General features: G+C 44.1%; 1 protein-coding gene across 5 annotated transcripts in view; it reads right to left on the minus strand.

Moving 5' to 3' along the window:
• Positions 1-24,040, minus strand: part of ARHGEF38 (Rho guanine nucleotide exchange factor 38) — a 98,102-nt gene that overhangs the window by 9,341 nt on the left and 64,721 nt on the right. For 4 of the 5 annotated variants that reach the window (XR_008551570.1, XR_008551569.1, XR_008551571.1 and 1 more), the window contains exons 4-12: positions 21,993-22,010; positions 17,733-17,932; positions 16,848-16,981; positions 11,528-11,632; positions 9,942-10,064; positions 6,853-7,164; positions 4,060-4,203; positions 3,213-3,411; positions 2,019-2,278 (exon numbers count right to left, since the gene is read on the minus strand). Coding sequence is in view for 2 of the 5 variants with exons in the window: in XM_054694590.1 (XP_054550565.1) it covers positions 2,019-2,278; positions 3,213-3,411; positions 4,060-4,203; positions 6,853-7,164; positions 9,942-10,064; positions 11,528-11,632; positions 16,848-16,981; positions 17,733-17,932; positions 21,993-22,010 (1,495 nt within the window). In the remaining 3 variants the exon portion in view is untranslated. Of the gene's footprint in view, positions 1-2,018; positions 2,279-3,212; positions 3,412-4,059; positions 4,204-5,549; positions 7,165-9,941; positions 10,065-11,527; positions 11,633-16,847; positions 16,982-17,732; positions 17,933-21,992; positions 22,011-24,040 lie in introns of those variants that run through there. The other variant, XM_054694591.1, reaches the window with a different exon arrangement.

Genomic DNA, 24,040 nt, shown 5'->3' on the forward strand with positions numbered 1-24,040 from the left:
TTGTAAATTTAAAGTACAAGATTATTACCTATGCTTTCAATACTTTAGATGATTGTGGTCCTAAATTAATTTTGGATGATCATTTTTAAGTTCTTCTACAATATATTTATGCCTCCGTTTAATGTAACATTAGATACTCAAAACAGCATTAAGTTTGCTTTTAAAGAGACCATCCTGTCAATAGCATTAGAACAGTTAGGAATTTTTTTTTTTTTAAGATTTATTTATTTATTTATTTATATAAGTACTGGGTACAGTCAGAAGCGCGGGAGGGTGAGAGAATTCACCAGAACCAGAGCTGGGAACAGAACAGGCAGAATGACGAAACACACTGCTGAGGGGAGCAGCAGGCGCGGCAGAAGAGGTCTGCACACACAATGTGGGACCCTCGCCAGCGGCCAGGGATTGAACAGGCGCTGCAGAGGCTGCAGTTCGCAGCCCAGCGCTCAACTGCTGCGCCACTGGGGAGGCCCCAGTTAGGAATTTTTAACCCATTATGGATTAAAGAACTGAAGGACTTCTCATTTTTTTGAAAAGTTTACTTGTTCTCACCTATACCATTTTAACTTTAAGTGTCAATAAATTTTGATCAAGACACATTAACATTTTATTAATCTGTAATCTAAAAATGACTGAATTGTATATGCAAGATGGATAGACCTTATGGTATATAAGAATGACCATATAAGCTGTTTATTAAAAAAAAAAGAATCAGTCATAAGTTGGACAGCAATCCATGGATTGTTGATGAAAGAAACTAAGTAGCTGAAGAGTGGTTTGGCACTATCAATACTTTCAGCCTGCAAAGTCTGTAGGACTTTGTCTTGTAGATACACTTAGGTAAGTGCCCAGAACCATATGAACAGGGTCTTGCCTGAAATAGTTTAAAATTTTTAAGTCCCCCAAATATTCTACATGTTGTTAGGGTAATAGTTACACAAATTATGATATATCCATGTAATGAAATGCAGAATTTTTAAAAGAAGGAGTTACTGATAGATATTTAGGTGCTATTTTGTCCAAGATACTTGGAGTGAAAAAAAATGTTTACATGTTTTCACCCATCAGTGTATCTGCATAGTGTCTGAAAAGCTAGAGCTTTTGTTATTGAAATAACACAGATTTATAACATTATGTAAGTTTCAAGTGTCCAAAGCTACATCTTAATATTTCTCTGGAGAAGGGCTGGAGAAGAGGGAATACAGAACTTTTAATTTATCTAAGTATGTCTTCCTACTATTTTTAACATTTCACCAGTAACATGCATTGCCCTGTAAATAACAAATGTGATGAATAAATTTTTAAAACACACTAAAGAAAAAAGCAAGTCAAAACCAGGAACCTGTGTATGTGTGTGTGCATGCGTGCACGTGTGTGCATGCAAGGGGATATGTGGAAAGCAGACTCTGCTAGTTAAGAGTAATGGAGCGCGCACACATACATGTCAAACTCCAAGGTTAAATATATTGAAACGCTTCTGGGGTAGCAAAAGGAAACCCTAATTTACATGGAGCTCACCATCTTGGAAAGGACTGTGCCGGTGGCCTCCAGTGCTGTGTGGAGACCCATCAAAGGTCTGGGTAGGTTGTGTGTGGCATTATAGGAGCTCAACACTGCCCAGCGAGGGGACCCTCTCAGGGGCCACAGACCACGTTACACATGCTACTGGTCATGGCAGGACTGAGCTGTTTTCGCTCTTGGGGGGAGCATAAGAAGGCCGTCTGCAGGCCCCTGGTAGCGTGTTATGGTAGGCTGCTCAGTGACAGGCTGTCTGCTCCACGCTGTGGACTTAACGTGTACTTGTCATTGGAGTGCCTGTTTCTCTTCCTCGTTTGAGGAAGCAGGCTCAGAGACTGAGCTTCTTGCAGAAAAGTGTGCCAGCATTAGGGCTGCTAGAGCCAGGCCCTGGCTGCCACCCATCCTGCACCAAGTCCCCCCATGGGGGCTCAGCATACAACAGGGAGCAGCTCTGGGGCCAGCACAGCTACGCCTGCCTCCACCAGGCTTTCAGCTTTTACCTGTTCTTCCACCTCTTGAAAACTGTCAGCATCAGTGCCGTTTGTTTCAAACTTCCCACACATGCCACTGAGGGAGGAGCTGCTGTCGCTGATGCTGCCCTCTGGGGTGCCTGTCACACTGTCACTGGCTGGCCGGGAGGACACGAAGAGGTTGATGTTATCAAAATCCTCCTCGCGCAGCCTGCCATCGCCATCCGCCTTCTGCACTCTGGCTGGATTGTAGGGTTTGAGGAAGGAGGAGTACACGTAGCCCTTTAAAACTAGACATGAAAAAAAGGTTCAACATCACTTGTAATCAGGGAAATGCAAATCAAAACTACAATGAGACACCATCTTACACCAGTGAGAATGGCACATATTAAAAAAAACTATCAACAACAAACATTGGGGAGGATGTGGAGAAAAAGGAACTCTCCTGCACTGTTGGTGGGAGTGCAAACTGGTCCAACCACTATGGAAAGATGTGTGGAGACTCCTCAATCTGTTAAAGATGGAGCTTCCATATGGTCCAGCAATTCCACCCCTAGGTATTTACCCAAGGATACAGAATCATTAATTCAAAAGGGTACCCTGCACCCCTATGTTTATAGCAGCACTATTTACAATAGCTAAGCTATGGAAACAACCCAAATGCCCCAAAATAGATGACTGGATCAAGAAGATGTGGTACATATACACAATGGAATATTACTCAGCAATCAAAAAGATGAACTCATGCCATTTGTAGCAACATGGATGGAGCAGGAAGGGATCATGCTCAGCGAAATAAGCCAGAAAGAAAAAGAAAAATATCATATGGCCTCACTCATAGCAGGAATTTAGAAAACCTAAATAAGAACCAGGAAAAAGAATAATTATAATAAATAAAAAATTAAAATCAACACGCAACTATAAACCAGAGACACACTACGGGGAGGGGGCAAGGGGAGGAGAGGAGGGATTAGGGTGAAAATAAGGGGTGGTGGGAATTGTATGGGGAATATAGCCAAAAGATGCATACACTATGCAAAAATGAAAAACGATGTAAGAATTATATAAAATAAAAATTAAAAAAATAAAACTGGACGGGAAAAGACAAGAAACACGTCATGCATATACTCTGCCCAAACTTTTGGGCTGCAGGTACTCACAGGCGCCCTGGGAAACCCGATGTGAAGGAGGGGGCCCCACAGTGCATCTTATACCCAAACTCACCCCCTGTGTCCACGAGCCACCTGCTGCTGCTCCCCAGGGGGTCCTTCTGTTCCATCACAGCCACCAGCTCCCCTTCCAGCAGGTTGATGTCTAGCTCCTGGGTGGCATTGCACTTGCGCTTGGCCTGGTAGAGCCCCTCTGTACTGTACATGGAGAGGAGCTTCGAGCGATGGGCGTCGGTCTGACGCGGTGCCTCTGGCTGAGAGAAGCAAGGAGGAGTTCACCTTCCCAGGATGGACAAAACTTCCTCCCTGGGGTATATTTCTTCTCAGGACAGAAGCCACTCATTGATTTAAGTATTTCATGTTGAGGCAGAGACCGGGTGAAGATTGTCTGGGCAGTGTTGGGGAAAGCGAGGGAAATTAAACCAGGAGTAAGAGGGCAGGGGTTCTGCTTCCCGCAGGGAAAAGACTGTGAAGGGAGCACTTGATAAACAATACTTAGTTCAATAATTTGCACCCGTGCTTGTCATTTTCTGGGAACTAGTACAGTAAATTAGGCAGAAGAGGCCTGGCCCCACCCCAGCTCCGCCTGTAAGTCACTTTGAGAAAGTCACTTCATCTCTGGAGCCTGAAGTTCCTCATTCCAGAAAAATGAAAGGGCTGAGCAATGTGATTTTGCTCCATGAAATTCTACTCATTTATTCTGTAGATGTCATTCATTCTGTAAAACGGTACCAGGCACCGTTTTAGGAGTTTGGAATATTCATGGATAAAGGCAGACACAAATCTGTGACCTTACCAAGCTCACAGACATATGAGGGCTTGAGAATGAGACAAGTGATACAGAAAAAGGAATATGCTACCGAGAAGTGATGTCCTCGTGGTCATGAATGCCCCAAACTCACCAGAATTTGCACAGGCTTCTTCTTTTCAAAACTGAGCTTCCTCTCAATGAAGGTGGCGCTGTTGTCCTTTACAAAGTTCAGGTTTTGAACCTCTTCTAGCACTCGGTTCTGAATTTCAGAGATGCTTGAGGCCGACAGAGGTGCCTGCAGGTAGAAAGCAGATGATGTTGTCCTAACCCTACTCGGTGTTGAATTTAGCGCAGTTGTGCTGGATAGTTGAGAACGTGTGAGCTAGCTCCACAGCTCAAGGTCAGCAGCCCTTGAGCTTCTAGATACATCTGGTCTAAATGCTATCTCCAGAGATCCCACAAAAATGACAGGCATAGTCTTTTTAGGTATGTAAGCCTAAATAAAATGAGTACATAAGAAAAAACAGCAATTTTTTTTAAAGGCAGTTATTTATAGCAACAGACACCTCCAGTGTGGGGATGGTAGAGGGAGGAGGATAAAGATGCTAAAACAAGTTTCATTGGTTTTTTAGAAATTTTAGAAATTCAGCAAATTCTTTGACATGCTTCCCATCTAGAGGTGGAGTCCGCATCCCCTCCCCTCCAAACTGGGGGTCCCTGAGGATTGCCTCCATGAACAGAATGTTGAAATGAACAGAACAGTGGCAGTGATGCTGCCTGACTTTCAAGTTAGGCTAACATTGGCCACACTGGCTCTGCTGCTTCGTCCAAGCACACTCGCTCTGGAAGCCCAGCTGTACCCCGGCCACCACAGCCACCAGGCGTGTGGGGAGATAAAGAGGGGGTGCAGTCTTGGTGCAGCCCAAAAGTTTGGGCATCTCCACGAGTCTCCCAGGATCATCCCACCACCACCCTCCAGCGTGTGCCCTGTTGTTACATCGCTGCAACCCCAGGGGGAGACCTGGAGCCCAGTGGACGCCAGGACCATGGGATAGTGTCCCAGTGAGTGACCGCCATGCTGGGTGTGGCCTCCTATGGAGATCTTGGCTGCTGGGACTGCTTTCAAAGAAGCTGAGTCCCAGATTCTTTCTCCTTCCAGCGAGACTGGACCACTGCTTCCTGCACCTGGCAGAAGAAGCTGTTTTCTCTGCGATTAGTGGGATAGAGAGCATCTAGACACCAGGGTGAAGCCAAGGGAATCTAGAGTGACTTCAAACAAAAGTTTAGAAAATACGTAATTACATCATCTTTACAAGGTTAAATGTCAACGTGCTCTTTGCTTTAAGGGCATTAATCACTTCACAAAAAACAAAGCACCTTTCATTCCTGTGCTTGGACTGCTATGTGAAAGATACAGAGGCAATACAGAGCCCAAACTGAAGGCACTGTTAGATATCCTATGACTGGACGTGGGGACAGAGCTACCTGAAGTGACGTGCATTTTCTCTACTGTGAACCTAAGAACATGCTTCCAGCGAGACCACATGGGATACATACAAGGTTTCTGTCCATTGGCCTTGGGAGAAAAGTAAGGAAACTGCAAATTAAAAGAGTTTCATAGAAAACAACAAAATTAATAGCATTGGGACATTCTGATTGATTTTAATAAATAGTGTTGAACAGCCATTTGTAAAAGGATGTATGTCACATCATTGTATTCGAAAACTACAGCTTGACAGCAGTGAGGAAAGCCAGCGGGTATTGTGTTGGAGGTGAGAGTCTGACATGCACAGCCCTCTGGGAGAGGATCTCGCCATTCAGGCAGGATTCCAGGTGGATCTGCCCTGTGGTCCATAGGTTCCACTGCTAAAAATCTCTACTAAAGGTCTATCTGCCCACATCTAAAATGCCCAGGGCATTATTTGTAATAAACGATTTCAGTCCAGCTACTCACCAAAAGGGACACAAGAGTTCACAGAAGAATATATATGATTCCATTTATATGCGTTACCAACCAACCAATAGTCCATGGTAACCTACGCCAGAAACGTACCACCTTAGTGGGAGACAGCCGGGACGTGGGCAAGGGTGCTGAGATGGGGACCGCAGGGGCTGCAATCATCAGATGCGTGCAGCCAAAAGCGCGGGCAGTGAATTCTGCTCTAAGCGTTGTCCATCAAATACCTCATCAGCTGAGTAAGACTAGTCCACTTGAAATGAAGCACCAAGAAACTAAGATGGCCTTTTCAATGTGCTACTGAGGTGTGAACATCTTTCTCCCTCTATCCTAATGGAAACATAATTTATATATACATGCATATAATATGTGTGGCATGTATGTGTACATGTGTATAAATGTCTATACACATACGTGTACACGCATATGTATCAGGCCTCTCTTTCTTAGAGGGAAACAAAAGCAAAAGCGACACTGGTGGCAGTTATCCTATCTCTGACACTGCTCTGAGCTGGCTTCTTCTGGATCCACATCTTAGAGTCAAGGTGATCATTTACAAACTGCTGAAGGAGAAGGGAACACATCATGTAAACCGATAAGCTTCAACAGGGCCTTGGGCAGGTGGAACTCTAGCTGTTGCACCGATGAGCGGAGCAAGGCTGTATGGTGTCAGTTATCTGAAACGGAGTGCCCTAAAAGAACTGAAGTTGGAAGTTACAGTAAACTAGAACTAGAAAACTGTGCTTTCACTTCCTGGGGGAAGAGAGCAGAGAAGCAGAACTGCCATTAAAATAAATGGCAGACACGCACAGACAAGCACACTCATATGGTATGTATGTGCACACATGCATGCACACTCATAAGGATGCACACACTCACACATGCACTCACACAGTATGCACATGTATACACGTGCATGTCCTGCACAGGCTGTGGTATGGGCGCTTGGGGCAGACCCCACAGGGGGCAGCAAGTATGAGTGATTACCAGCCCCATTGTGGGGTAAAGCCGCTGGGCCACCAATGTCAGGTCCCTGAAGAGGGTGATGAAGGTGCACAGACAGTTCAGCAGAATCTTCCGGGCTGCCTGGTTGAACAGCTGCAGCTCCTCCACAAGCTGTGCATTGAGAGCTTCATACTCCTTCTTGGCCAAGTCCGACTCGGCACCTGCCGCCCGCTGCAGGTAGCTGTTGTAGTCCAGCAGCTTGTCGTAACGTTTCTGGATAAGCTTCTGTGGCCCCGGGAAGAGGGACAGCAAGGCAGACAGGGGCGTCAGGACCAGCCTCTGTAGATGGGCTGCCTGCAAGGAAAAAGCACCCTGTCATGGAGAGGGGTGGCCAAGCCACATTCGGCACCATCAGCAATGGGCCCCACCAACAGAGGAATACGGAAAAGCACCCTCCCAGTTAAAAGAGGATGTGGCTGTTGTTCTGTCTTGCTAAACCTGTGCAGGACTTGAGACAGACACTAAACACTAACATTGAACCTGAAGAGTGAGCAAGAGGAAGAACATAAAAGTTAAGACCTGCACTCCCAAAATATGTTCCATCTTTCTCGACAGTCACTGCATCTGTCTTTGGGGTCATCTCCAACACTCTCTCCTTCCCCTTCTTTCTAATTCAAGAGCTACTCAACACAGAGGTTGTCTCTGCCCACCAAGACTACGTGAATGATTGACCATGCTTCCCCTTCCTCTGCTGGCAATAAAAGGTGGTCCATCTGAGAAGACAATGCCCGGTCCCACCTACATCGGTCCCAGGTCCCTGGCTCCCCTGGTGTTCCTCTTTAGGAGTGGAGTCGCATGCCTAGACAGAGAGAAGCCTTACAGTATTTTGCTCCTGTGACAGAAAGGGTCACAGTTATTGCTTCCTCATAAATATGTTGAAGGATCAAGCTGATATAACGCTGTGTCTTAAGAGTAAGATGTTCAGGTCCAATCATTGAAGATGAACTTCACCTTAATGTCCCACCCCATGCTGGCCCCCAGGTTTAATTCCTTCTATTTTTCTTTCTCCCCTTCTGCTCTGAAGGGCGCTGGCATTGGAACGTCACTGACTGCCTGACTTCACTCTTGATCTCATGTGCATAGGTTACATGGCTACGTATGGCAAAGGTGCTCCCCGAATGTCCTGGGGAGTCAGCATCTGAGCAGCAGCTTGTATTAATTAACTTAAATGGTCTCTAGAAGCTTTGTCTGAACTCAGGGGAAATCTAGAAGAGAGGGAAAACCAATCTCCTATTGGCACCAGCAATCGCAAGGCAGATTAAATTTGATGTCTTGCTTCCAAGATAATCAATAGGCACCTGCAGGCTGTTTGATGTTTCCTCTGAGTAAGCAAAGATTCTGTTTACTGCTGTGGGGTGAATTACTGTGTTTGTGACTTGACTGGATTCTACAGGTAAGCTGATGATATTATGAAATTATTACTATATACATGTATCTATGCATGTATTAATGTATGTATAAATGCACATATGTTCTGTAACCTATAGACATGAACTGATTCAGCTGTACACAGGGATGATATCAGATAGATTTTAATATTTTATCCTCTACATAGCGTGCAGATAGGAATCGCTCAGGCTTAAGATAAAAATAACTGTTCCGTTCTTAGATAGATTTTGAGTTCTTAATAATTGATTTTTAAAGAGCTCAATATACTTTATCCATAAGTTACTTTCATATTGAGCTTTCTGGTAATTATTTTAATTTAACCTAATTTATCATCTTGTGGTTTTATGCAAGATAGGGAGAGACCCCTTCTGTCTACTTTCTGTCAAATTTCAGGGCATGCCTGATGAAGAAGAAGTCATATACCATGCTCTTTCATGGTGCTCTATAAGTACTTGTCAACTTAATTAATGAATTGGAAGAGCAAGCCCTTTCTAAAGCCTTTGCTAAAATGTGCTGTCTATAATTAAGCCTAGTCACATTTTTCGCATTTAGCATGTCATAAAAACTTCTATTCTGTATCTCTCTACCTACCCACCTGTTCTCTCCATCAACCCATCCATCCACCCACCCCTCCATACATCCATCTGTCCACCTACTCATCCATCTACCTATCCTTCCACTTATCCAACCACCTATCCAACCTCCCCACCCATCCCACCACCCACCCACCCACCCACCATTTTTCTTCCTTCCTTCCCTCCGTATACCTACCCATGCATGCATCCAGTATATGTATGTATGTATGTATGTATGTATGTCCCCACCTAATTATTTAACATCTGTGACTTTCCATTCCCCAGTGTCTTTCTATCAGAGTGGGAGCAGTCATCAGATGTCCTATGACTTGAGGTAGGGGATGTGGCTGAGATTTAGAACCTGATCAGTGAGAAATGCCAAACAGCTCCCAGCAAGGCATGCTCCATGAAGATCTGTCTGACCCAAAAGGCTAATGTGCCAACCCAAAAATGCCACTTCCAAAGACCCTCAGGATGATGGAGTCTATTTTATCTTCCATAAACTACTTGAAATACTGTAAGAATACCTATAGACTACTCCTCAGACTAGCTTACCACCCAAATATTTTATTGGCTCGAGAATGTTTTAAAGATTCCCAAGCTGTTTTCACAGAACTCTTAGAAAATAAGTACTTTGCCACAAAACAGAAGCACCAATCCATGATCTTAGGTAAAAGCCCTTTCTCAATAGAAAGGCTTTACTTCCCAATGCAGAGTCTGCTAGTGAAAGTTACGTTCTCAGTCCCTCCTCTCCCGATAAGGACTCTGGAAGTTTCCACAGACTCCTTTAAGACTCCTTCTTAACTTAATAAATCCTTGATATATCACATGCAGACTTAAACTAAATATTGATTTTACAAGCTGTATGGGTACTGACTTCCCCTAGAAACACAATCGGAGGTCCTATTAAATTTGGATTATAGTGAAATCTTCACTTACCCACTTTAAAATATTTAATGATAAAAGCAGTCTTGCTGCTGTTGATATTAGTATTTGCTTTAGTGCTCACTGTATTTCTAATTCTAAAAAAAAAAAAAATAACAAAATAGCAGCTTTTTTTTTTTTTTAACTTGCACTTATCTCTGAATAGAGGTACTTATAACTTACAAAGTCGTCACAGGGATTTGGGGCACTCCTGGGGGCCTCGGGACAGCTCCTCTCCTCCTCATCTTCGCTGTATGAGATCTCATGAAGCCCCACCGCACTCTGCAGGGCTAAGGGCATGGCTTCCTGAAACCCAAGAACAAAGTTGCCAAGAGGGCAGAAGTCAGTGTGACATTTTATCTGGGTGGGCAAACATGTGCTTTCACAGACATCAAAGAGACAGACTGGCAAATGGGGAGGAGGCGTTTATTAACTGAATTACATGTAATTCCTCAGGCTTATAGTCAAGACCCAGCTAGGATGTCCTCTTCAGAGGGTCTGTGAAGAGAAATCCTGACTGCTCTTTTTCTGCTGAAGATAATTACACTTACTCCACTTGGTTTGTTTAAGTCAGTGATTCTCCAATGGGGCAGGAAATCCTCCTGGGGGATGGGGACTTTGTGGGGGAGTGTATGTCTTCTACTTCTGCTATGGAGAATTTGCATATTGGAATTCATCTAATTTGTTAAAATTTATTTACTTTCATATATTTTTTAAAAGATTTTATTTATACAAGAATGGGGGTATAGGCTAGATGTGTGGGAGGGTGAGAGGATTCAGCAGAGACAGAGTAGGGAACAGAACAGGCAGGCTGACTGAAATACACTGCTGAGGGGATCAGCGGGCATGACAGGAAAGGTCTGCTTCGCCATGTGGGTATCTCTGCTGCCGGCGGGGATCAAATTGGCATTGCAGAGGCTGCGGACAGCCTCACAGCACTGCACTCAACAGCCTGTGCCACCAGGGAGGCCCATATTGATTTTCTTTTAAGGACAGAGTTGAATTACTTATGCATCTAATCAGAACTATAAAGGGGCCATAACGGGACACTGCCTGTAAAATAAGTAGAAATGCTCAGTTGTCTTGGAATTATGTGATTGCTGGTGTTGGGGGGCCAACTGTCAGGCAGCTGACAGCTAAAGACCAGACCCATGTGTGGGTTTTGTGTTTGTTTTTTTTTAAAGATTTAATGTTATACAAGAACCAGGGTACAGGACAGATGTGCGGGAGGGTGAGAGAATTCAACAGAGCCAGAGAGGGGAGCAGAACAGGCAAACTGACAAAGTACACTGCTGAGGGGAGCAGCGAGCACAGCAGGAGGGGTCTGCGTGCCATGTGGGATCCTCGCTGGTGGCCGGGGATCGAACCGGCGCAGCAGAGGCTGCGGGCAGCTTTGCAGCCCAGCGCTCAACCGCTGCACCACCAGGGGAGGCCCAGTCCTATTCTTATATATTAGTATAATCAAACAAATAAAAAAATGAACTAGGCTGTAGCTTTGCCTTGATGAGCTCTTTTCTGTAGTAAAGCAAGGATGCTGGCGGGCAAGTCCCTCAGAAATCGCATGAAGAATGTCATACGATAGGGGGAGCTGGATTGGGCAGAGCCCTAAGTCTTTACACCGGCTTCTGTCTCAGCAGTTTGCAGCCACCCAAGTTTGATATGGTAGGTGCCAACACAGGAACAAGTGAAGTGATAGAGTTACGCTTCCGAATAGCCACGGACTTCAACACCTTGTTGTGGAAACTTTGGACACGGTGCCCCTCACCTACCTGTATGTGCTGGAGACAGAATGAAGTACTCTTTACACAGTGCCTTACGGTCTTTTCCAAGGACCTAAATAGCTTCTCTTCTCTATTAAAGGTACTGTCTTTCACCTAAAATAGATAGAAATTGTTTATTTTTAGAACTTTTTTTTTTTTTAATAGCATGAACCATATTGACCAACCCATGACAGACTCTTTGCTGAGTCGAACCCTTCATGACATGCTGACAGCCTCCACAGAATCTTCTCTCCGTGCACAGCACAACTGAGTCTAAGCCCAGGAGGCAGCACGGCTACCAGGGCAGACAGCCTGTTTCCGTTCTCACATAGCTGCGCCTGTGTCACGTAGGCTGTAGGACATGCAGCTTTTTTCTGCAGTTTCAATGGCACGCAGTACATATACTCTTAAATTGTGTGAACTTATGGGTTCAGGAAATAATACAAATAAAATAAAAACTTAATCCATTAACTGGAATTTATCCCTTTGCTGATGTGACTTATCCCAATATTTCACAGTGGTTATGTAGAAAATTCTTTGTTTCCTGACTAAAGAAATGCAACGACTCTTTAGCAACTCAAAATAGGAAGGCTGATATGTAATCTGAGCGAAACTTGTCCTTCCGTTAGGAAAACACTGTGGAGTTAAGACAGTGGCCACCTGTGCGGCTGTTTTTTGTTATCGTACACATAGACCTCTTAGCAGTCAGGAAAATAGGCTTTCTCAATGCTGTGATGATTTCTAGGCACATACACTTATCATTATTAATGCTGAGCAGTATTTCTCAGCCATCACAATGGTTACAAAAGGAGACAGCACCAGCCTCATGCTGGCCAAATCCATGAGAACAAGCAACAATCTCGCGGAGTGTGATGTGTAAGATGCACGTTGGGGTTGGGTGATAATAGCTCCCATACTCGGTTCAGATGCTTGTTAATTTAATGCCTTAGACCGATACATAGAAAATGGTGACTTCTTAAAAAACCCTTCAGATTGTTCATCTAAAAAAATTCTGATTCAAGTGGAGCCTGGTTCTTTGTGATCTCCGGACAGTTTCACACCCCTGCCTTAGGGGCTCTGTGGGCTAACTCAGGATGATGAGAAAAGGAGGCTGGAGCAAGTTTTTTAAAATGCAGTTTCCTAGGAACCCCCTCACCAGCTATTGTACACAGAGTCACAATAGCTGGCACCCAGGTGGTTTGATCGTGAGAGATCCAGGCCTAGCCTTTCTCAGTCTGCTTTCTTTTCCTTGATACGCCACTGTCCTTTTCAGCCTTGTAAAATCCTGTTTCTTTCTGAGGGCTCGCTCAAATGTCACTCGTCCTGCGAATCCTGCCTCCAGTTCCTTTCAGTGCTCTGTGCAAAATTAATTGCCTGTCCTGTGAGCTCTCACAACATTAGTTAATTATTTAAGCGATTCTCTCCACTGATGGATTGTAAGCATCTGAGAATTAAGTAATTTTATCTTAATCATCATCATAGCTAACATTTATTAAGCACTAACTGTTGCCAACACTGTGCTAAACCGGTCTTGCAGCTTCTCACTTGGATGCTGATACAGCCTTATGAGGTCAGTACTGGGATGAGCTACACTTTTGGGCTCCAGAACAGAAGCTCCCAGAGGCGTGGCAGAGACAACCACCCCCTGGCATTCTTTTCCTGGGGGGAGCTGCCCCTCTCTGGTTGTTGGAACACCTGGTTGCCCTTCTGCAATCCCCTGTCCCAAGCCCCTCTGGAGTGGGCTCTGCCTGTGGCACTGGGTGTTGACAGCAGAATGTGAGTGAAAGTGATAATTCATTTCTGAGTCCTGGCTGGACAGTAGAGGAGGGAACTCTCCAATCATTCAAAGTGACAGTGTCCCTGGGACTGAATGAAGTCATGGTGGTGACCCTGCTTCAACCAAATAGATGAAGCCATGTGTCTGGGGTACGCACCGCACACAGCTGGAGAAGGGGCTCCCGAAGGAACGTGGGGTGCAGAGCCCATTTGGATGCCCACCTCAGGACTACTGCAAGAGAATGAACACTTCTCGGAGATAAGCCATAGTTTTGCAATTTTTTTTGTGACAGAAGCCTCTCCTTTATCCTCATTAATAGGAGGGACCAGAACTCAAACCCACCTGGTCCAAATTTTGAGCCCACACTTGTGCATCTTCGCATTCCCAACCCTAACACAGAGCTTGGTACATGAGCCTTCACCTGGCTGCGAGGGACGGAACAGGACCTTCTCTGAGGTAATAGTTTCACGCCCCAACTCCAACACACGCTTCACTTGAGCTGCTGACAAGTGCAAAATGGACTGATTGGAGATTTATCTCTCTTACAGTCCAGCCTATGCAGCTGATTTTCTGATGAACAGTGAAATGCCTCATTGCTGACAGTACATCCTCTCAAAAGATGAAGGAGGGAAATCTAATTAATATCCCTTCAGGGTACTTTAACTACAATTCACTTTTAGTTTGCCAACCAAAAAATATCAGAAGTGGATGATAAATATGTGAAAGAAGGTAGCAGCTTCTACAGAAGCCTGCCCAGAATGGAGATCCACCTACTGTTCCTCAGCAGAAGTTAGTCGGAAGCAACTTCCCAGAGTGAGCAAGAACTGTCCCTCTTCACACTATGGAGACCGCAGATTCTCGAGTGACTCAGTCCCACTTCAGTTTTAGTACGGTGGTGGTTAGCTGAAATGTCTTGATTTCCCTTTCCCTGATCTAGACTGCACACCACTAAGGTCCCAAACTCCCACATTATGTGTCCCCATGGGGATGGGTGAGTGCTGTGGAGTCCTCTTCCACGGCGACAGACGCAGCGAGCCTACAAGGAGGGCACTGTAGGCACACCGCAGCCAGGCTCCCTGACAGGTCGGTGCGGGATGGTAAACTCAGAGCAGCCACAGGAGGGGACAAGGATGAGGGCTGGAGGGCAGTTTACTATATCTTCAGGCCCCAGAAGGGGGTCACCTTGGCCATGGAGGACTGCAAGGGAGTCACTAGGTTCTGATCAGGTGACAGAAAGGAGCGAGGGGAAATCCAACCAGAGCCTTTAGGGAGTAGCTATGGGAAGACCCACAGAAACAGCTTAAGATTGGCCAGTTTGACATCCCCTCACCCCTGTGACAATGGTCCATATCAAAAAGCCTGGAATCAGCGAGTGCTGCTGAGGATGTGGAGAAAAAGGACCCCTTCATGCACTGTTAGTGGGAATGTAACTTGATTCAGCCTCAGTAGAAAACGGTATGCAGATGCCTCCAAGAATAAAAATGGAAATTCCATTGGTCCAGCAATACCATTACTAGGTTATTTACCCAAAGAATATGAAAACACTATTTGAAAAAACTTATGCATGCCTATCTGATAGCAGCATTATTCACAACAGCCAAGTCATGGACCCAGCCTAAATGCCCATCGACAAAAGACTAGATAAAGAAATTGTGGGATAAGTACACCATGGAACACTACTTGGCTATGAATAAGGATGAAATGGTGCCTTCTGGGACTTAATGGATAGATCTTGAGGTGGTGATGCTGAGTGAAATAAGTCAAAAAGTGAAAGATACTTACCATATGGTCTTACTCAATTGGGGGATATAAACAACAAAAAAACAAGTGGCAAAACACAACAAAAATAATTCTTAGACCCTGTGAAAAACAGAGTTCTTACCAGAGGGGATGGAGGAGGGAGGAGGTGCAGCAGGAGGGGAGGGGATGGGGTGCTGGCCCTGAAGCTCTGGGGGAGGTTGTGTGAAGAGTGGGCACACGTGGAGAGTGAAGTTGTCTGCCTAAAGTTACACAGTTGTGTAAATGATGGGCAAATCAGTGAAAGCTGAAGAGAAAAAAAGATTGACCAGTTTGAATAATTCCAGCAGGCTCTGGGCTATCGAGGTGTTCTCCAGCTGGTGGGGCCCTGGCCCTGTGGTGACTCAGAGAAGAGGGACACTGCATGCTATAAAGGGGTGGTGAGGGCTATGTACTCGCATAAAATACAGAAAGTAAAAAAAAAAAAAAACCATGATTAATATAGCATGCATAATGGAGTTTATATCCGTATGGGAAGCAAGAAGTCTGCCCCGGAAGGGGAATTCGATACAAGGCAAGGGCATAAAAGAAAGAGGGTGGTGGTGGTGGTGGTGACGGCTGCAGCGAATACACACTGGGTGCTGGCACTGTGTTAGGTGCTTGTTTGTATGTGTCATCTGACTTAATCCTCACCACCACTCCATACGTGAGGTACCTGTGTAATCACACGGTTACAGGTGACTGCATTAAATTTACATTCTAGGCCCAAGGACAAGTACTCACTAAGTGGCAGAAGTGAGGCTCAAACCCAGATATGAATGACTTCAAAGACTTTGCTCTTTATTTCTGCCCTGTGCTGAGACCTCCAAATAACAGAGCTGCCTGGCTTGGGAACACATGGGGCCACTGGCACCTAGGAGATCAGAAGGCTGCCGTGACTTCATGGGAGAAGAAAGGAAGCTTCTTCTAACAGTTGGGAGTGAGGTCAACATGTTGTGGAAAACTGGTTGCCTCTAGTTTAAACTACATACCTCACTTAGACATAACATATTAAGTGTGGGAAGCAGGCAGATGAGAAGGAAAAAGGTATAATAAGGACCACTAAGCATCTGAAGAGTTGGTCTTCCTACTTGGGGTTAAAAGAGCATTTAATAAATCAGAGCCATGAACTTTATATCTGGTGATTCTCAAAGAGTGTTCCATTAGTCACATCCTTCCAGCTCATTAGCTTCAGAACACCCAGACTCCTGGTGAGAATAAAGACTTGTAGGTGCCACCTTGGACTTGTAGAACCCTGGAGTCTATCTCTTAGCAAGCTCCCCAGGTAAGTTTCACATACATGTAAGCCTGAGAGTCCTTGCTAGCCCACCCATTATTTATTGGGGGCTGAAGAGCTGACACAAAACAATGAGCCAGTAGTAAATGCGCACCTGGGGCGTGGGGAGAGGTAGGGATGGGGGGGTGCAGCTAACTTAGTGAAATCAACATAAGATGACTGTCAAGAGAACCTAAAGGAAACTGAGGATTTAAAAGGCAAAAATATAAACAGGGGTGGAGGAGGGCAACACCTTGGGTGAGACCATGCGTGGGCTGGTGGAATGCCAGGACCCCGTGTCAGTCCTTCCTGAGCTGTGTCCATGACCTTCTGACCTATCTCCTGTTGCCTGAGTGGAAAGCCCAGGCTTGCTTTGGAACCACCCACACCATTTCCCCCAGAGACAGAGAAGGCAAGAGCACAGCTCTGGCAACAACAGGGCAGAATCGCACAAAGATGCCAGCGGTCGTGTGGGCAAGTGGTCCAAAGAGACAGATTACCTGTGACTCGCCTCTGGTCAGGATTTTTAGGTGATTTGTCACTCTTTTTGATTTCTTGCTAATTGAATGAATATTCAGTTTAGACAATTTGTCTTTGAGTGATTCATCTTCATCATTCTTCTTGTATTTTAGAACTGAAACAGAAAAATAGTGTGTCTGAACACATATAGCTTAGCAAGTGGGTCACGTTTGAAGCCTTGGTGAGATTGATATTTGTATTTAAGCAAAAATCTATAGGATATTTGGCCTGTGCTGCAGATGCAGTTGCCCAAGCCGCTGCCCAGATGTACCCCAGCCCCCCAGCTCACTGACGGTCAGAGAAGCAGTACTTGAGCTCCTCCCACATGACAGAGAGTCCTGAGAGTATAGGGAAGTTCTCCCTTTCTCTAAGACACTTGTTGTCTGGGGTCTCAGGAGTGAAGCATCAGCACCTAACTGATGAAAAGACAAATGCATCCAACATAAGAGACCTCAGATCCTTAGTGTCTTCCATTAGCTGAGAGACTTGGGGCAAGTTGAGTTACTGAACTTTTTTTTACCTTGAAAATCATTTCCACCTCTTGTTTTTTCAAAATTCATATTGTATTCCTAATATTCAGCATTGGTGAGGGCATGGAGAGATGGGCAATCTTAATACACTGTTGTCGAGGATTAAACCAATACAGTTTTTGAAGGGAATAATTTGGTAGAATCTTACAAAAATGAAAATTTTCAGTCTACCATCAGGAAGTCCATGTAGAGAAATCCACTTTTCGTAATCAAGTATGCAAGGATATGCTTTCCAGTAGCAAGACTGCTGGGCACTACCATTGCCTGACATTCTGCTTGCAGGAAACTCACAGCTCACCGCACGCAGGCAGGCCCCTTGCGGCATGCCCTTCTTACCCAGGTCCTTGCGTCTTTTCAGCTCATTGATGTTGACATTAATGTCCCTCACTGCCGCGAAGGCATCCTCCAGAGCACTGAAGTCGGGGTGTGAAGCAGGGGTGGTGTTGCGCAGCTCACACAGTAACAAGGGGTATTTCATCACACGCTGGATGGGCTTGATCATCAAAGACCCCATGTCCAGTAGGTTTGGTTTGCCTCTACAGCACAGATAAGTCAAGTCAGTTTCACAAACATTAGTCTTGTGAACATTTCATTTTTATGATTTTTTAATGATTAACTATGAGATGATTTTTTCTATTGCTTTTCCCCATTTGGCTAGATGCAAGTTCTAAACAAAAGCAGGAGCAATGGAGAACAGAAAGAAGTGCAACTGAGACAGCCTACTATTAAACCAAAACCTCTAAGCAAGCAAAGGACAGATGTGTCCATCTGTCCTCTAAAATGACTGACAGTAAGACCTCCACCCTTGTTCCTCTGCCATGTTGTTTTTTTTTTTTTTTTTAACAAGCAGCTTTATAATAATAGAGGGAATCAATTTCAGCATGTATTTCGTCAAGACAGCCACAAAGAATACATTTGTCTGGTGGTATTTTTGTGATTATTAGTGAAGGAAGTAATCTCATTATTTAAAAATCTAAAAAGGAGCCTCCCCTGGTGGCGCAGCGGTTGAGCGCTGGGCTGCAAAGCTGCCCGCAGCCTCTGCAGCTCCGGTTTGATGCCCAACCGCTGGCGAGAGTCCCACATGGTACGCAGACCTCTCCTGCTGCACCCACTGCTCCCCTCAGCAGTGTACTTCATCAGTCAGCCTGCTCTGCTCTCTCCTCTGGCTCTGGTGAATTCTCTCACCCTCCCGCACTTCTGACTGATCCCAGTGCTTGTATAAATAAATCAATCAATCAATCTTGGGGGGAGAAGGAAAAAGAATATTTTAAAAAAATCTGAAAAGACGATGTGCAAAGTAGACAAAGCTTTGTCTTCTCTTCTGCCAAACTGAAAGGTTTTAACAGTCCCTCCACGAGATTTATAGTAAGCGCAGCGGTTCTCTAATTATTCTTACTACCCTCACTGTCCCTCACCACTGCTATCCCACAGCGACTTCCCCGGTGCGATTCTCTTTGCCAACGCACCTTCCAGTGGCCCTGCTACAGGAGTGTCAACACCTGGCTCTCCCCTTAAACACTTCTGCCATGAAGATGGAGAAACCCTTCTGCCACTCATGCTACAGGAGATAAAACATTACAGGCATGATCAGGCCACTGTCCAGCCCACTATCATTCATTTTCAGCCACAGGCAGTGATTTCTTAACATCTATGCAAAGAGATTAACAGACAGTGTCAATGAAACAGCGGTGGAAAGTGCTTTCAGCTCCTTTTGGTGGACGGATACATAGTCACTTGTTTTCCTGTAGGTAGCTAAAAAATAGACACTGTTTTCAAACATGATGAGTGGGGTTTTTATCCTTTAATGGTGGTTGTGTAGGTCTAATGTGGAATGACCACACACCACACCCATAATTAGAAGAGTGAAACAGATCTAAAAGGATCAACAAAATTAGAAAAGATGCATCATTAGAAGAGACTGAAGCTACCTTGAAGAGCATCTGGTGGAATCTTCATTTGATAAATGGACAAACACGGAACTGATTATTACATGTGTGCACACATGCATGTGAACACGCACACACTCACACTCTCACCAATCACTCCTGTCACATCTCCACATTTTTGTTTCATACAGCATGACCTAGATCACCTTGCTTCTCTGTTTGCCAGTTTCTTCTCGGGCACCACTCTATCTCCATCATGACATGTCATTCTCTCACTGAATATTTACAGACCAAAATGATAGGTTTCTCAGATCTTCTATAATGTGCTTTTATTTTACATTGAACTCTTCTCCCCCACCCCAAATTGCACAACGCTCCTGAAGATATGACTTAGGTTGATGCCACAACAGTGAGAAAGACTGAAGCAAACCAAAGGCAACTTTTTAAAAAGGAAAACCAAAGTAAATATTAAAGGTTTGCAAGGAAATAGTTGCCTTATTATTTTTTTATCTTAAACTCCCTACCCATTTGCAACAAATCTACTAAGGAAGGGGTTGGGGAGAGAGCGAGGTTACTAAGGACTAGATGAAGGGGATAGTGGATTCTAACTGATGGCGTGGGTACATGTCTAAATGGATAAATGGCACAAAAGAGAAAATCAAGACATAAATACAAGGGTATATGGAAACTAAGTATGCTCCTACTTTGTGGAAAAACAAAGTGCTCCTATCAGCTGTGATTATCAGCTAGCCATACAGAAAAAATCATTAAGATGGATTCTTGAATCACTCTTGACACCAAAATAATTTTCAAATAGATCACAGAGTTAAATATTTAAAAAGCTATGTAAGACCTCAAAGAAAGCATGGCATAAAACTTGAAAAACAATCTTGGTGTTTCTAAGCAAGACACAAAATCCAGAAGAAATGATAAAGCTATCTTTAAAATGTAGCTATTTAAAACTGTACAATAAAAACAAAAGCAGAAATAGCCATAAAGCATGCTAACTAGCAAATGACAAACAGTTAATATACCTGCTAATTAAAGAGCCATTTTAAACCTACTAGACAAAGACCAACATCTCAGTCATCAATCAATAAAAAGGTAAATAATCAGAGATGAAATAAACATATATAAAATGCTCAAGATCATTGTTAGTGAAAATTAATAACAACAAAATTAATAATAACACTCTTTTTGGCCCGTTATGTTGCCACAAGATGTAAAGATACAGATATCAATCATATGTGGTACTGGTGAAGAGAAGAAACACGGACAACTCATACTAGGAGTGGTGGGGATGGAAATTAGTCCAACTTTGTCAAATTTGCTGGCAGTGAATACTGAAAGTTCTGTGATGTAGCGAGTCCTCTTTTAGAAATTCATCCTAAAGAAATAATCAAATTATGGCAGGAAGGACTGTACAAGAATGAACTCTCACATCAATCTCTGTAGGACAGAGACACAATTCAAGCATCAGTAAGAGTTTGGTACAGCGCCTCTGTGAGACAGAATATGATGCTGTCATAAAGCACTGGGGATTTAGATTCACGGATGCGGAAAGGTGTGTGGGAGGCTCTGACAAGCAATGAGTGAGGCGCGTACAGAAGCGCGGGGCAGCCTATGCTACAGTAGTCAAGATGTGTGTGCTTGAATGAACTAGGGCGGGGCTCCCCTTGGTTTACCGCCCTCATTTTGATTTTCTGTATTTTCTGACATTTCCGCAATAATTAAAAAAAAATGCAAAGCTCAAGGAAAGTAGAAACGAAGAGTCCTCAGGTCCAAAGGTGATCGGAGAACACATGTATGAAAGTGACAAAAATACACATAAAACCCTGGGCTTCTGAGGGTGCTTATGTTTAGAACATGCATATTTTTCTTGCCATAGAACAAAAAAAATGGTATCATATGCCTGGGGGGGGGGGCTCTTTAGAGAAGGAAGGGTTCTATGATTATCAGTTTAATGTTATCTTTGATGTTGGTCTAAGATTATAATTCAAAGTACACATTTTAGAAGTTATAAATATCTTTGCCTTTCTCTCTCTATTTTTTTTTAAGTAGATGGTGAAAACACACAGAGACAATTTTCCATTTCCATGAGGAAGGGACTGTGGGGAAACCAAGCAAAGACCTCACCCATCAATGCCCTCCCGGCTGCAGCTCTTCCGGCCTCCGCTGGCAGGGAGCACAACAGTTCCTCAGCCCTGGACCCAGCCCTTCATCCTGTGATGTGGCAGCTGACTCCTTATTCCAGGGAACAGCAGGTAGGAAAAGAGCTCAAAGCCAACACGGCTTGTTGTCCAGCCCCCCAGTGGGATTGCCCTCCCTTGTCCCAGGCCTTGCTGTACAGAATAGGCTGCACAGAACGGGCTGGTGCTGCTGCAGGCTCCCACACGGTGGGGCAACCCAGGATTCTTGTAAAAAGATGACTATATAGTATATTCTATACATTTGAAAAGTACTATAACTGTACTTTTGTAAAGTATATGTGACAATAATTTAAAATATAAGATCATCTCGGACAACTGGAAATAAATACTGAAATCTGATGTACCAGTAATATCTAGGGTAAATGTTTTTAAAATTTTGACTTATTAAAAGCAATGAACATATTTGTAAAAAACCAGTAATTCTGACTTAGACACGAATATTCACAGCTTTTCCCTGTGATTTTTACATTTGATTTCTATAATCAAAAAAAGATACTTACTCTTGCATGTATATTTTCCTGTAAGAGAGGGGGGAGAAAAAGTAAAAGTAAATTTAGGTAAATCCACACATTTGAGGTATAATGCAAACATTAGAAAACCTTCAAAGTCCTACAGAATTTGTTTCATTATTTCAGAATCACACCACTGAAAATTTAATTTTAATATATGTACACCATTTTTGCTTCAGAGTTTATATAAGGCTAAAATCTTAATTCAGATTGTAATTAGTAAATTTTGGTCCTGTGAAATGGATCTCTACTTCAAGTTTTGTTTACATAATGAAAAAAAGAAGCTATGAACATGCCATAGGAGAAAATAAGATCACAAAAGAACCTAGGGTTGGCTTGCCAAAAACTCTCCATTCCCTTGCTTTGTTTAGGGCCTCCTGCCCTCCTAAAAGCCACAGGCAGTCTAGCCCCCAGGTCTCGGCCCTGCTGGCCTTTCTGCCAGCAGCTTTCCTACAGACACCCTGGGGGTCCTGTCCACCCCTTGCTTCCGGTCTTTGCTCAAATGTCCCTTCCCAGGGAAGCCTCTCCTGATCCACTTTTGCAAATTGTACCTGCTGCCCTCTCTACTCTTGATCCTCATCCCCTGCTTTCTTTCTCTCCCCAGCGCCTGTCACTTTCTAATATACAAGATAACTTCCGTGTTTAGTTATTGTCTCTCTCCCCATCCCCAGCAGGGTGAGGCTGTATACTTGCTTTGTTCTCCACTGGGGCCCTTTACCAAAGAAGTGACTGGCACACAGTAGGAATGCAAAACTGTTAACTAACCAAAAAGCATGGAAATTATTCAGGCTCAATTTATAGTTTAAAGAACATGGCAGGGGCCTCCCCGGTGGCGCAGCGGTTGAGCGCTGGGTTGCGAAGCTGCCCGCTGCCTCTACAGCGCCGGTTCGATCCCTGGCTGCCATGCGAGGGTCCCACATGGCGTGCAGACCTCTCCTGCTGCCCGCTGCTCCCCTCAGCAGTGTACTTCATCAGTCTGCCTGCTCTGCTCCCCACTCTGGTTCTGGTGAATTCTCTCACCCTCCCGCGCATCTGACTGTACCCAGTGCTTGTATAAATAAATAAATAAATCTTTAAAACAAAAAAAAAGAACATGGCAGTTTTTCTCCAAAAGCCTCACGTGGCTATGGAGAGATAAAGGAATAACCTGTGTTAATAGCCTGCCACCTTATCTCTGGTTTCCAATCTTTTTGGAAAAAATGCTTTCAATATAAAAATTTTTGTGACCCCTCCTTCCCATAATAGATAGTATATTGCCATTCAATGATTGAGAATAAATTTAATGAGAAATACCTATCCCGAATCTCATAAATTTCAATGAACTATGTTTTAAAAATGAACCCCGGCATATACAGAAATGGATTGCATAAGTGTGTGAAGTACTTGTTCCTGCGATCGTCAGGCCTGTTATCTGGATGGGGTCCCAACCTTCCTGGAGAACCTAGGAAATGCTGAGTCTAAGACCTTGTACTCAGGAATCAAGCACAGAATTATAATTTGTAAAAAAATCAGCAGCTGCCAAAATTTCAGGCAATTATTACCAGCTGTTTGAAGAACTCTCCAACAATAAAATAAGCTACAAACAACTATCCCTCTGCCCAACAGTTCCTCCCACTCATTTACTGAAAGCTCATGTTCTTGCCCTCATTTCTGCTCTCTTCTACTGAGGGATTTCTTATACTCCCACAGACCATAGATCAGAAAATTCTGGGGGAGAAGATGAATAAAAATGAAATTTTCTCTGGAAACAAACAAGTAAACAATGTCGTCATTTGGGAATCAAAGCATATGCTTTGAAGTCAAAAGAAAAGACTGCTTTTTTCACCCCCAAGTAGACAATGAAGTTTTTCCTTTTTTCTTTTTTTTTTAAGATTTATTTATTTATACAGGAACTGGGATATAGGCCAGATGCACGGGAGGGTGAGAGGATTCACCAGAGACAGAGTGGGGAACAGAACAGGCAGACTGACTGAAATACACTGCTAAGGGGAGCAGTGGGCCAGACAGGAGAGGTCTGCCGCGCCATGTGGGACCCTCGC

This window comes from Talpa occidentalis, unplaced genomic scaffold (genome assembly GCF_014898055.3).
Source record: "Talpa occidentalis isolate TD23 unplaced genomic scaffold, MPIMG_talOcc4v2.1 talOcc4.13, whole genome shotgun sequence".
Classification (NCBI taxonomy): domain Eukaryota; kingdom Metazoa; phylum Chordata; class Mammalia; order Eulipotyphla; family Talpidae; genus Talpa; species Talpa occidentalis.